The 13,360-nt window shown below is 44.3% G+C and overlaps 1 protein-coding gene across 2 annotated transcripts in view; it reads right to left on the bottom strand.

Annotated features, from left to right (window-relative positions):
• Positions 1–1,620: 1,620 nt before the first annotated feature.
• The window catches only part of LOC138481406 (nicotinamide N-methyltransferase-like), a 354,748-nt gene continuing 343,008 nt past the window's right edge, over positions 1,621–13,360 (bottom strand). For both annotated transcript variants that reach the window (XM_069613544.1, XM_069613543.1), the window contains exon 3: positions 1,621–3,442. In XM_069613544.1, the coding sequence (XP_069469645.1) occupies positions 3,013–3,442 (430 nt within the window). In that variant the 3' untranslated portion in view covers positions 1,621–3,012. The remainder of the gene's footprint in view (positions 3,443–13,360) is intronic.

The following is a 13,360-nucleotide window of genomic DNA, read 5'->3' on the forward strand; positions in this document are numbered from 1 at the left end:
ATTTTTTCCGCCCACTCCAGTTTTCGCTCTCCCACCCCGCTCCTGGCTTCGCATCCTCTCTTGCTTCCCATCAGCCTCCTCTCGCTGTTGCCAGTGCTCTTTTTCTCCTTTCTCTTCTCCTGTTACCCTTCCTCCTGGTTCACTCCTGCTGCCTTTCTATTTTTGGATTACATATGCTGTTTTCCCCCACCTGCTTTCTCCAGGGGAACGTTTTCAGTGCCTTTCCCTCCAGTTGGCCATCCACCCTCCATACTTGGCATTTTTTTTCATCGCATGGTCTACATACTTCAGCCGTGTTGGAATCTGGCTCCTGCCATCACAGTCAAGTCATCATCTGCTAGTCCGGCATTCTTCAGTTCTATCCAACGAACCGAGGGTTTTTTTATGCCCAAAGGCTTTTTCCCCTTGCAACATTACTGGCTGTCACGGAGGGGAGACACTGTGGATTTCTGGATCTAGAGTCACGGTGGCTTCCTTTCGAGGCAGACCCTATCTGCTCAAGAAAAAGAAGCCCAACGCTCGACACACCCGAAGGAAGAAGTTGGATTATTGAACAACCTCAGGTGAGGAGGAGGGGGAATCAGAGGATCTCCATTATTTAAGTGAAGAGGAAGATATTACTGATAAGTCTGCCAATATTACCGATCAGCCTGATAGTCCTGATAATTCTCTTATGCTTTTGGCAGTGCCTGGATATTGTGTCTTTTGGACATTATAGTTTCCTGAGTGTCATGCATTGTTTTCTAGGTGGATGGTCAGGAGCAGGTCTGGTGTTCACTTAGTTTGTGTCTGCGCATGAAAGTGATCTATTGAGACACGTCTTTTCCATTGCTTGATGGGTGTAGGTTTAACGTTCTGTATATTACGCATTGAAGAGCCCGGTTGTTAGACTTTTGCTAAATTTCAGGTGGTCCTGTCGGGTGAACTTTTCACTTGGTAGCGCATTCCAGTTCGTGGCCAACATAGTAGAAAAGGCAGAGCCTCCATGTTTTTCTCTGCAAAATTTTCTGGTTTCTATTATTCTGTCTTTTTTTGATCTTATGTCTGTTTGGTTGGCAGAGTGAGATTTTGATTTGGAGGAATTCTGCTGAGGAAGGAGAAAAGGGTTGCATAGTTGGAAGTACTGGGTTAAATTAAGAGTAATGTTGTTTGTTGTACATGTTTGAAATACTATATTATTTGCAAAGGGCGTACAGCATTTTGCATGCCTACAGGAAATGTTTTTCATTTCAATACTTCAAATTGATGGAACGACAATTGTGAAATATGTACGTCAGTCAACTGAAGAGTCTAACTCAGTTAGTGTAGAGGGTATGCTATGCACGGATCCTACATGAAACAATCAACATGTATGTAAGATGTCTTGGGATAAAAAAAGTTGGCATTTTACATTGGACCACCCCGGGTGAGGTGTTTCCTGCCAAATGAATTATTGTATGTAATGAGCACAAGGCTCTGTCACTATAGTTGATTTCTGTGCATTTCTGTGAGAAGGTGTCAGTGTACGTAATTATGAAGGAGACCATTTACCATGCACCCCAAGTGAGTTTATTGGCAATGATCAAATGAACATAATTCATAAGTATTGATTAGAGCATACCATTATTGAACACATCATGCAACATTTAATCTTTATTTATTTGTTTATTTATTGATTATGTATAATATGCTGATACATCAAAAAGTGTTTCAAGGCGCAACAGGGCAACAAAGGGTGAGGGGCAATGGGGGAACAGAGACGGGGAATCAAAAAACGGTCCTACTAGGCCTTATGACATTTGGATCGTTCAAGTGCTGTTACAAGAAGAAGTATATAAATGGAACAAATGGACAACTACAGAATTACAAAAACGTTGCTACTAGGCCTTGTGACATTTGGATCATGCAAGTGCATGCGACATTCGGATGGGTGCACAAATGGGAAAGCCTCACCACATAATGCTGGGGCTACATCACATATGCAAGGTGACACAGGTAAAAAGCGACATTACATTGGGTGCAAGAAATGGAAAAGCTTTTAGTCCGACTTGTAATCACCACTGTCATACCAAGCTGGCATAATGTGAAGCCTTGGTTGTCCCAGTACTCCTTAACTCCAATTCTAGAAACAGCACCCACCTCCTTCCTGGTTACTTTCTGCACAATTATGCCCCTGCAACTGCAGCAGAATTAAATCCTCTCTGCAAATTACTAGGGCAGGGGGAACTGCAGCCTTTGGCCCACCAGATGTTTTGGACTACAACTCCCATCAGTACTAGTCAGCCGAGTCAATGTTGAGGGATGATGGGAGTTTTAGGTCAAAACATCTGGAGAGTCACAGATTACAGATCCCTCTAGGGAGAAGTAATATATAAAAAAATCCGCCCCTGCTGAATTCAGGAAACAATGGGCCTGGCCTACTATCCTCCCTTTCTGCTGATATATGTATTGAAAATCCAGCATACGCTTAATCGATTTAAGTCATTTTCAGATCTTTGCTTAACCCTTCGTGTGCCTCGCCTAACTGCTGCTCTGGGACCTCAGATGGTCAGCATAAAAAGATGTTTTGTTCTGGGAGGCTCCAAGTAATGGAGGCTCTGGGGGACAGAAGTCCCCCCACGCTCTCCCTCAATACACCCAGAGTAGGATATATATACACATCACGTCTTAGGACAAATGGGGACCACTTTTTTTGTATGTATATATACACACCATAAGGGCACTCAAAGGGTTAAGTGGAGGGGGTAGGAAGATAGGCGCTCTGGTATTTTTCTTGATTCTTCCCAACCAAATCCAAAAATGGTGCAATGTTCAGAGTATTACGTGGAGAGGGCCACCAAAACATTTGTATACACTTTGCAAAATATACATTTAGCTAAATAATTACTTTAATTGGTGTGCGTTATATATTTCATACTATGATTTGCTTCTATGAATTACTTGAGTGGCTCATTCCCATTTATTTTTAACTTTGAAAAATACAGAGCCGGTGGCTATTTCTGTTGTAACTCAGTAGATGCTGTTTCTTGTAACTTATGCTTTGCGGGCCACCATCAAATACATGCAGCTGAAGTCTGTAGTTTCTCTCACTGTTTTGGGATCCTCCCGGGAGTCTACCTTTAATGACTCAATGGTGTACCCTGCCTCACTGGCTGCTTTCCTCAGAATTCCTTCATCCACGGCCATTGCGGTAAACATGACTTCGCCAACTTGGTAATGACTGCACCTTGCAGCCCCGCACAGCACAAGATGCCCCCCTGGTTTTGTTAAGTTGCTCATATTTTTCACAGCTAAGCAAACCTCATCGTTGGTTTTGCAAGCTACTTCCAAACAGAACGAACTGAGCACGCAGTCAAATTGCGGGAGCACCAGCGGTTCCAAAGGGTTGGTCTTCAAGAGATCACATGGTAGAACTTGCTTGACCACTCTTCTTAATTTCTCTTCCTTGTCTTGGATGCTCATTCTAGAATAGATTATAAATACAAAGTTAACTATACATACATTACTAGGGACGCTTTAGTGCAAAGTCTTACAATATTATCAAATTTCTCCAGCGTGGAAAAAATGTAAACATGGTTATAATCTGTCCACGCTACACTAAAAGCATTATGTAGTACCGTCTTTATTTCAAACTGATTTCACACTCACACACACACACGGAAAAAGACACCAGCAACATCAGGGTCGCACAGGATAGGCAGCGGAATGCAGACAAAATGCAAACGAAGTTCGTCCAATAGACAGCTTTATTGTATTTCAAAGTAAAATCAGGCTAGGAGGCAGCCAACAACGTTTTTCGTGGTCTACCAGGCTCTTGATCACACTAAAACCTGTGCACGTGAAAAGTTAAAAGGTGCACCCAGATTCTATGGTCTGCAAAACACCAACACCACTCATAGTGAGGAAGTCAGCCATATTCAAATGGTGCTAGGTAAGTCAATGTCCAAGGAGAGTACAGTCATCGCTGCGTGTGTCAAGCAGCACAAAGCATAGAGTGAATGTGCCAACAAAATGATGTTAAGATACATGAATGCATAGTGCATTGAAACTCATACATACCAAACTATCCGCCCTGCTTGAGCCCTGTGCTCTTAAAATGCAGGCGCAGTATGGCGGTGACAACATGGAAAGAGAGTGGACACATACAACTCAAGTATATATCAGAGTCAAGCGCACCCAGATGGAACTGGTGCCCAAACGGTAGTCAGACTACAGTATGGACCACTACTGATCAACCAAAAATGTATAAGTCAACAAATTGGTAAGAATAAACAACCCCCAGACAAGCCAGATAACCTTTAGAAAGGGAATTTTGAAAACACACGAAGGGAAAAAAAGGTAAAATGAAAAAAAAGAGGAAAAACTAGTATCACTACAGTAATCCAAATTAAAATTCTTTAATGTGATATAGGTTGAAAATAAATTCAAACTTTACACATATTTCATTTTCAAACATAAAATAAAATCATAATCATAAATATCAACATCAAATATTAAATCCACTTCAAAAATCAGAAATTCATCAGTATACAATACATAGTAGATTTAAAATATAATAAACAAATGACTAGGCAGTTATAATTCAGATGTAGTTAGAGACCTAGGCCTAATTCAATCTGTTGCCAGACATTATAAAGTGCTATGAATAGGTGCATGTTGCAAGTGTTGGTACAGTAATGCCAGATCGACAGTTCGTGGATAGCTAATAGATCATGCACAAATTCACCCAAAAAGTTTATAATCGGCTCCTTCATAGCCTGGCATTGCGTCAGAAGATGTCTAGCTGTTTCTGGGCACGATAAAGATTTACAAAGCCGACATGTCCGCTCATTAGCAGGGATATTTTTCCAAGCTCCTCTATTGGTTAGAGTAGGCAATTGTTCTAACCGAAACAGAATGATAAATCGTCGAAGTCTTCTGGTAGGGCAGAGATATAAATAGGCCTGTGGTTTCATAAACTGATATATTCGGTATTTCACAAAATTATATGACTTGAGACTACTCAAATGGGAGAAATTTTCTAACCAATCCCAAAGTTCTACTTTTTTCTCAAGTGCATATAAAATTTCATTAGATACACAAGCCCCTCTATGAGTCCAGCCAATGTCGGCAAAGAATTTACTCATATCTTTATAAAAAGGTGAGGTAGTATGTTTTTTAGTCAGTTCCTGCTGAATAACCGACAATACTGGATTAGAGGAGCCACTTATCATCTTCAGATAAAACCCAGCTCCTTTTTTCAATATCAACGCTTTCAATGAAGGAAGGCCCAATTCCAATCTTATCACAGCCATCGGTACACCCGGGGGAAGACCCAACATACGTCTCCAAAACTTGCCCTCGATCACTTGAAGCCACTCTAAGTCAACTGTTAACAGCGACTCGAGGCCATATATAACCATAGGGACAAAGACTTGCATATAGAGATGGCGAGTCCCCCATAGAGTGAAACCGCCCTGCTTGTTAGTGAAAGATGAGACTAATGAAATTACTTGTAATGCACGAATGGTCCGCCCCTGTTTCCATAATGTATAATCACCTAGTGGTTCTATTTCCACTCCTAAATAACAATAAGAAGGGGCATAGAGGATAAGATTTTTATGTACCACTAAGTTCACACGGGCTACCCTTTTCCTGGTAAATCTAAGTACTTTAGTTTTATCCAGGTTAATGGACAAACCATTGGTCCTAGCATAGTCCCAAAGAATATGTGCTGAGCGCCTAAGGCCACCTATGGTGTTATCTAGGACTACCAGATCATCAGCATAGGCCAAAACGACACACAGTACATCCCCCAATTTCGGTGGGCAATTGTCCACATCTGTAAGTGCCGCAGGGATGTCATAAACATATAAGTTATACATAAGAGGTGCTGTTACACAGCCCTGCTTAACCCCCCTATTTTGAGGCACATTTCTAGTCGTATTGCCCTCTTGGTTAAGTCTAAGGCACACCGAGGTATCATGATGGAGTAATCTAAGATAGTATAATAATCCTGATGGGCATCCCATTGTTTCCAACTTGGCCCAGTGCCGCTCACGAGGGATGGAATCAAAGGCGGCCTTGAAGTCAATATAGAGGGCATACAACGGGGGCTGTCCTTTACTAAGCGCTCTAGTGCGTAATATATCCATTACCAGTAGATTATGAGATGTAGAAAAATCCCGTCTAAAACCGCATTGGAATCTGCTAAGTATATTAGTGTTATCTACCCATTTTTGCAGCTCAGTTAACAGTAAAGAGGCGAAAAGTTTCCCTGTGATATCTACCATAGATAGCAGCCTATAATTGCTGGGGTCTGAGCGCCTACCTTTTTTGAATACTGGAATAAGAATGGCAGTTTGCCAGGAACTGGGGATAGTTCCCTGGGCTAAGATCTTGTTAAAGAGTAAACAAAATAACTCCGCCCAGAATACAGAATTATTTTTGATCACAATATTCGCTAGCCCATTTGGGCCAGGAGCTCTCGAAGACTTAAGGGAGGCAATTTTATTGAGGATTGCCTCCGAAGAGACATCAAAAGGGGGAAGAATCGGGGCCTTCTCAATAGATATACTCCAGGGCTCCTCTTCTTTCGTATTACGATTTAATAGGAACTCTACCCAAGTATTCTCGTCAATTGGGTTGACCATAGGGCCTTTGGCTTTCCCTCTATTCTCATTGAGAATTGCCCAAATGCTGCGTGAATTCCTAGCACAAATCGTAGTTATGAGTCGCTGATCCCTGTTATTTCGCTCTATTCTCTTGATATTTTTAATCTCAGCTCTATATAGAGATTTAGCAGTTCTTAATTTCTCGCGGTACTGGGTTTCAGAAAGATTCAAAGATTTTAAACCACGGATCACTCTTCTGAGTCCTCTCTTGGCATCTCTGATTTCTCTGTTAAAAGGGGGTAGAGTACCACCCGTTTTTAACATGTGGCCCTTTTTGGCTGAAGCATGTTGACCTGAAAAGCCCGATATCCAGTTTTCAATTTCATTTATCGTCATATCGTGAAAATCATAAAGGCCCTGTATGGTGGTAGGTTTGAGAGCTTCAGATGCCGCTGTGATGTTTTTCTCTGACCATATAATTCTAGTTCCTGAACAATTAGGTTGAATATCTCCAATATGCGCTAGAGGAGTGAGGGGGATCGGTATAAATATTGAGCAATGCAGCGCAGCATGGTCACTCCATCCATTAGGCTTAACCCACATATCCCTTACTTTGGACTGCATCTCGGGGCTCATAAATATATAGTCGAATGTACTAAGTGATGATCCATTTGCCCAAGTATGCTTCCCTGGTCTGTCCCCAAAAGTGCGGCCATTAATCATCGCCAAGTCCCAAGTTTCGAACAATTGTAGCCACCCAAATCCTTCATTCTCCCTCTTACTATGGGTCATCAAACACTTCGCACTGAGACCTGAATTGGTGGGTATAAGAGTATCGTCAGACATATGGCAATTAAAATCCCCCACAACAGCGATAGCAACATTACTAGTTCTTAATGTCCAGGTAGACAGTAAATCCTGTATGGCCTCTTGTAAGGTGTCCCTTGCTACTGCTCCGGGAGGGTTATACAGATTGATTAATAGAAACCTGCTACAGCCACTTTCAGTAGGATATTCTACTTCCACCGCCAATAACTGGTCTTCAGCTTTACACTGTATTTTCCGGGACTTGATAGTATTGATAACCCCCGTCAGTAGGCCACCAAAAGGGCGGCCCTTACAGCCTCGTTTCGCAGGTGATTGATGTATAACAAAACCATCTAACACTAAGGAGTCCAATGACCATGTCTCCTGCAGACAAATATAGCTATGTTGGGATAGGAAGGCAGAAGAACCATCTGTCCTCAAAAGATGTGAGAAACCTCTGCAGTTCCATGAAAGTAATGATAGATATCAATGACTTTGCAACAGCTGGGGTAAGGAATCTAACAAGGTCTTGAGTGCTAGTTGTACTTCTACCAATAGTGGACTATCTCCTACTCCTGTATTGCACTCATTTCCAGAAGATGATATCCCAACTGATTCCTCAGAGATAACTGAGAGATCCTTCTCCTGTGGGTCCACATCAATATCAATATCCACCGCTCTCAGTTCTTCTTTATATTTTCTCAATAATTGCACAATATTTAAAAAAGTACAATGTAGGGCAGATACATTAGGATTAGGACCCGACAGAGGTTCAATAAAAAGAAAGTCATCAGATTTTAAAATACGGAGTTGCGGAATGTGGTGTAGCCGAGTTAATAGCTCAGAGCGTGCCAACCAAGAGTTCTTGTTCCTAGGGTACAGATTCTTGATGAAGCATAAGCGATTAGTCTTGATTTCAGGCACTAGCTTCTGCTGTTCCAAGAGAACATGCTCAGTCGGGTCCTCCGAGGACCGTGTCTCCGGAGCAGGCTCAAGGTGGGAGGGCGTGCTTACTTCACAGACAAGCGCCGAGTCCTCCAATGCAGTTTCCTCTAGGTCCATGGCCTGGGACTTATCTTCAGGGATTAACCAATCTGTAAGCAGACCTTTTTTCGTTGCTGCTCGCAAGGCGGCTCTCGTCAGTCTTTTCCTGGCTTTTTTTGAGCGAGTTTCGAATATAGGTCCTGACCCTGCCGTAGGAGATGGGGCATGTATTATAGCTGACTTGTTTTTGAGGGCCTTTCTGGCCAATCTACGTTGTTTACGCGTGAGGGGGCTTGGGGACGATGTTCCAAATCTTGTTCCTCTGTCTCTGTGGGAGTATCTTCAATTAAGATGTTGCTATGAGGTGCCCCTTGCACCGTTTCCCTCAGCTTCTCGTCTGCTTGTTCTTCCATCTCCTCGGCTATTTGGAGAGTGTCCGATAAATTAACTTCAGCTTCTTCTCGCAAAATATCCTTCGAGTTTAATGTCGTGGAAATAGAATTGGTGTTAGATAGGATACGTCCCATCATCTGTAGCAGTATCTTCAAAGCAAATTGGAGGGAAGCTACCGACGTTTGGAGCTCAGCTAGCTGTGTAGCATTGGATTGGGAACCAGTGCTCTCCACCATCTCGTGGTCCGGCTCGTCCTCCATTGAGGCCATTGCAAGGTTCGGGGAGAGGGATAGACGTTCCCCACTTCCAGCTATATTATGTCCCCCTGAATCAATATTCATGTTATTTTCTTTCTGGGGCGAAAAGACTTTGGATATTGTCTGTGGCATGTGTGTCTGCATCCCTCTCTGTATCGTCAGACACAGATCCAAAAGAGAATTATTATCAATGTCATCAAAGTTGGAAGAATTTAGAGAGGTGCCTCCTGTATTTGCCGGTTCAGTCGTCTCCTCAATTGTAGTTGAATTGGTCTCTGGAGGGGGGTTCACAGGGAAGAACTCCGTAATAGTTCCCTGTACTACAGGTAGAGCATATTTCGAGTTTTTCTTAGCTTTACCTCCCTTTCTGTGGGTCTCCTTTGGCTCTTTTATAGCAGGGGTCCTGTTTTTCCGTAAGTTATAGATCGAATGCTGCGCTCTTTTTCCCCGCTGCATCTCTGCGTTGTCTCACTCTTTCAAACGGCTAATTGCTAAGCCGGCTGAAAAGGCACTGCCCAGTCAAATTAAAGCCAAAAAGGGGGAAGGAACTGCTATCACCCGGTCCAACCCTGCAGTACTGAGGGGGAGGATTTGTCCAACGTTACCCCCAACCCTCCAACAAGGGGGAGACCGTTAGCGGTAAATACCGGGTCAAAGGCCGTAGCCTGCAGTCCCCGGCTTATAAACTCCTTTTCGCTTCTTAGTCAGGGCGTAGAGAAGGGGACTTAAGGATATGCGCACCAAATATAAATCCCCCAGCGCACCCCGACAGGCTCGTACACGGAGGATTCCGTCGTACAAACACCTCCGGAGCCCAACAAGGAGGCTGAACGGGAGAGAGCAATAATAGTCCTCCACCCCCACCCTCCACTCACCCCCTCCTTACTTCTGTATCACCCACAAAAGCACAATGAGGCAGGTCAATCCCTGCACTCACTAGGCGGGGACACCAGCAGGGTAAAAAGGGGGGGGGTCACCCACAAAAATACAGTGAGGCAGGTCAATCCCTACACTCACTAGGTAGAAACACCAACAAGGTATAAAAGGGAGGTGCTGCTCCCACACCAGGCGCCTCCAAGGCCCCTTCTGGCTGTAAAGCCTCCTCACCTAATAGGTGCACAGAGCAACTCTATCCAGCTCTGCCCAGCTCATCGCGGCCCTTCCCCTGCACCGCACACTCAGAGGACCGCTCCTTCCTCGCGTCGTCCTTCTAAGAGCCGGCAGCGCCCAGAACGGGGTGCACCCGCACAGCACAAGGCTCCCTGTTCGCTGTACTACGGAGCGTCTTTCGGCTCGCGTCTTTCGGCTCCGCACGGCTCTGCACGTTCAGTTAGAGGAAAGGACCCTCGCTCCTGCTCCGTACGTCGCACACCACATACGTGTCAAGCCGCACCTCTGCTCGACAACAGCAGTATGTTTCAAAGGCCGCTTCCGACACAAAATCATCAGTGCCTCCAGTAGTAATCAAAAGAATGTCAGGTTACAAAAAGAAGATATATAAGTATCAGACATTTTTCAAATAAAATTAAACCAAAACATGAGAGAGATAATTCACATTACATTGAACTGCCCCCAAATCTAAGAGGCAAGAAAGCTAAAGAAGGATGGAAGAAACAAATTGACATTTCCTGGCAACACTTTCAAAAATAAGTCAAAAGACAAGAGCCATGTGTGGGCAGACCACCCACGGAAGCAGATAGGGCATGTGTTAATGATAATAATAATTATTACAGTATCCCAACAATTGTTAAGAGGTCCAACTAAGCCTGTAAACCAGGATGTCTAAAATCTCAAAAAAAGGACAACATGTGCTCTGGGGACATCAGCAATCAAACACTGATGAATGTGTATAATTCTTCATCAATGTTGTGTCCCGCAGGGGCTTTCGCCTGGAAGTCAATGATAAGTCTGGTGTCCAAATGTCTCAATTTTAATGTCCTATCGTCCCCTCATGGATGTTTCACAACGTGGGCCACTGCAAAAAATCTGAAGCCCAATAGCTAGCCATTGTGGACTTTGGAAATGTTTAGCTATCGGGTAGACAAAATCCTTGTTTTTTATAGCCCTAAGGTGCTGGGAAATCCTGAGATTCAGTTTGTTGGTCATGCTGCCCACATACCATTTGGGACATGTCAGGTCAACACATGCACAACAAACTCTGTGTTGCAGTTTATGTGGCCATGCATGGAGAAAGCAATGCCACCACTGCATCTTTAAAGGTGGACTTTTGTTACAGCATACTCACATACTTTGGATTTAGAACTTTTGGCAAAGCCCACAGCACTTCTATCTAGCCATGATACAGATTTCATTGGAGCAAGAAAACTGGAAACCTGTCATGGCCACTGGACAAGAACCACAGTTAACATCTCCTAAAGGGTGCAGTTGGTCCCAGTCTGGTGCCTTTGGCGCCAGGCTCATAGAAAGTGTGCTCTGCACATATTTTTCCTTGGGCATGTGTTATCCCATCTCATAGTGAGCCTCCACGTGCATCTGGGCCGGGCGTGGCCATAAGAATACATGAAGCTGCACGTGCAGCATCATCTGGGAGTGGCAGGGTGGAACCATCTAGCAGAGCAAGCGGGTGTGGCCGGGACCAGGCTATTTAAGCCTGCCCCGCCCGCATGCCAACGCTTTGCGTTATTCTGCTCAAGCAGCGTAACGCTCACCGTTGCCTGAGAAGCAACTTACCTGTTTTCCAGCAAAACCATCACAGAGAAGCATCTTACCTGTTTTCCAGCAAAACCATCGCGGAGAGGCATCTTACCTGTTTCTCAGCAAAATCATCACGGAGAAGCATCTTACCTGTTTTCCATCAGAGCCAGCAAAACCATTGCGGAGGCGCAACTTACCTGTTTTCTCCATCAGAACCAGCCGAACCATCGCTGAAGCGCATCTTACCTGTCCCTATCAAACTCCTCACCCAGAGCGCATTCTACCTACGCCTGAAGCGCCTCTTACCTGCTTGCAGTGACTCCATCCACAATCGACTAGAGCGCACTTACCTGGCTCCAGGAATACAACAGCTGGTAGCGTGCCTTACCTGATCCGCAGTCCCAATACCAAAACTGGAGTTCTACACAGCCAGCTTCCTTGCGGTTGCAGGCATCCTTCACTCGCCGACAGGTCCTCACCCGCTACTCTTCTCCAAGCGTCTCCAGACTATACATACAGGAGGAAATGACCAACTAAGATTAGAAACTTAATAAAGATATTTGCTAAGGTCGCGTGCCATTTCATCATCGCGCTTACCTTAAGACTCCAATTTACCATCTCTTTGGGAACACTTCGGGCCCTCCACCAGTATAGCGGCTGCGTCGGGCCTCCATCATCTATTGGGGAGAAAGAGACATTACTAAGGATACGAACATTAATCATGTGAAAAGACATTAATAACCAATATGAATATGAACAATAATCATTACTAAAACACCTACCTTCAAAGTGGTTCAGTCACAGCCGACCTGGGCCGCCACATCCTTGGACCAGTGAAGCAACTAGGTCATCCTGAAGTGCCCCTGCTGATGAGAAGCAGGACAGAGAGCTCGTCCTCACAAGAAATCAGGTGAGTCCATATGGGTAAACCTCTTTTTGGCACAAAAGGTTCAAGGGGAGTCATGATACCTCCACACCCTTCTCATTGCCTCTCGTGTTCTCGCAGGGGCAGTACCAGCATCCAGAGCAGTCTACTTGGCAGCAGCTGAGGGAGAGAACCGATCCAGGGGAGCCTAATCCAGGGAGGGCTCCAACCGTGCCACGATGTCCCCACAGAGACCAGGTGAGCGTAACAAAACCAATTTGTCTTTGAACAAAGGTGCTTTTCGAATAAATGTCAGACAGGGACGGGCTGGCAGCACATAATCCAGATCCCTATCTGTACGTAGAACATGCCAGTACTTGGCACTAATGTTACAAATCTTCTTTTAGACAGAGGCAAAATTGAAAATAAGCTGAATTTCCGAACCTTTATTGGCGGAAATAGGCCTGGAATTTGCTAAAACGGAATCCCGATCCAATAGGCTGGCTTTCAAATAGGCGCACTCCAGATGTTTCTTAGAGTAGCACCTTTCTCTAAAGCGTTTCACAGCATGGCCAGACAGTACATAGAAGTCTTCCTTTTTGGAACAATTACGCCTGAATCTAACAAATTCACAGTAGGGTATGTTATTAATGTACAACCTAGGGTAACTGCTGGTAGCCAAAAGTGGAAAACTGAGCTGGTCGGTTTTCCAAATACAGTCATATGCAGACCATCAAAACCCTTGGTTATCTTCACGTCAAGAAAACCCAACTCAGTGGCACTATTGTTCTCAGTGAAGCGTAGATTCAAGTTATTGGAGTTGAGAA

This window comes from Ambystoma mexicanum, chromosome 5p (assembly GCF_040938575.1).
Source record: "Ambystoma mexicanum isolate Mex_15411 chromosome 5p, UKY_AmexF1_1, whole genome shotgun sequence".
NCBI lineage: Eukaryota > Metazoa > Chordata > Amphibia > Caudata > Ambystomatidae > Ambystoma > Ambystoma mexicanum.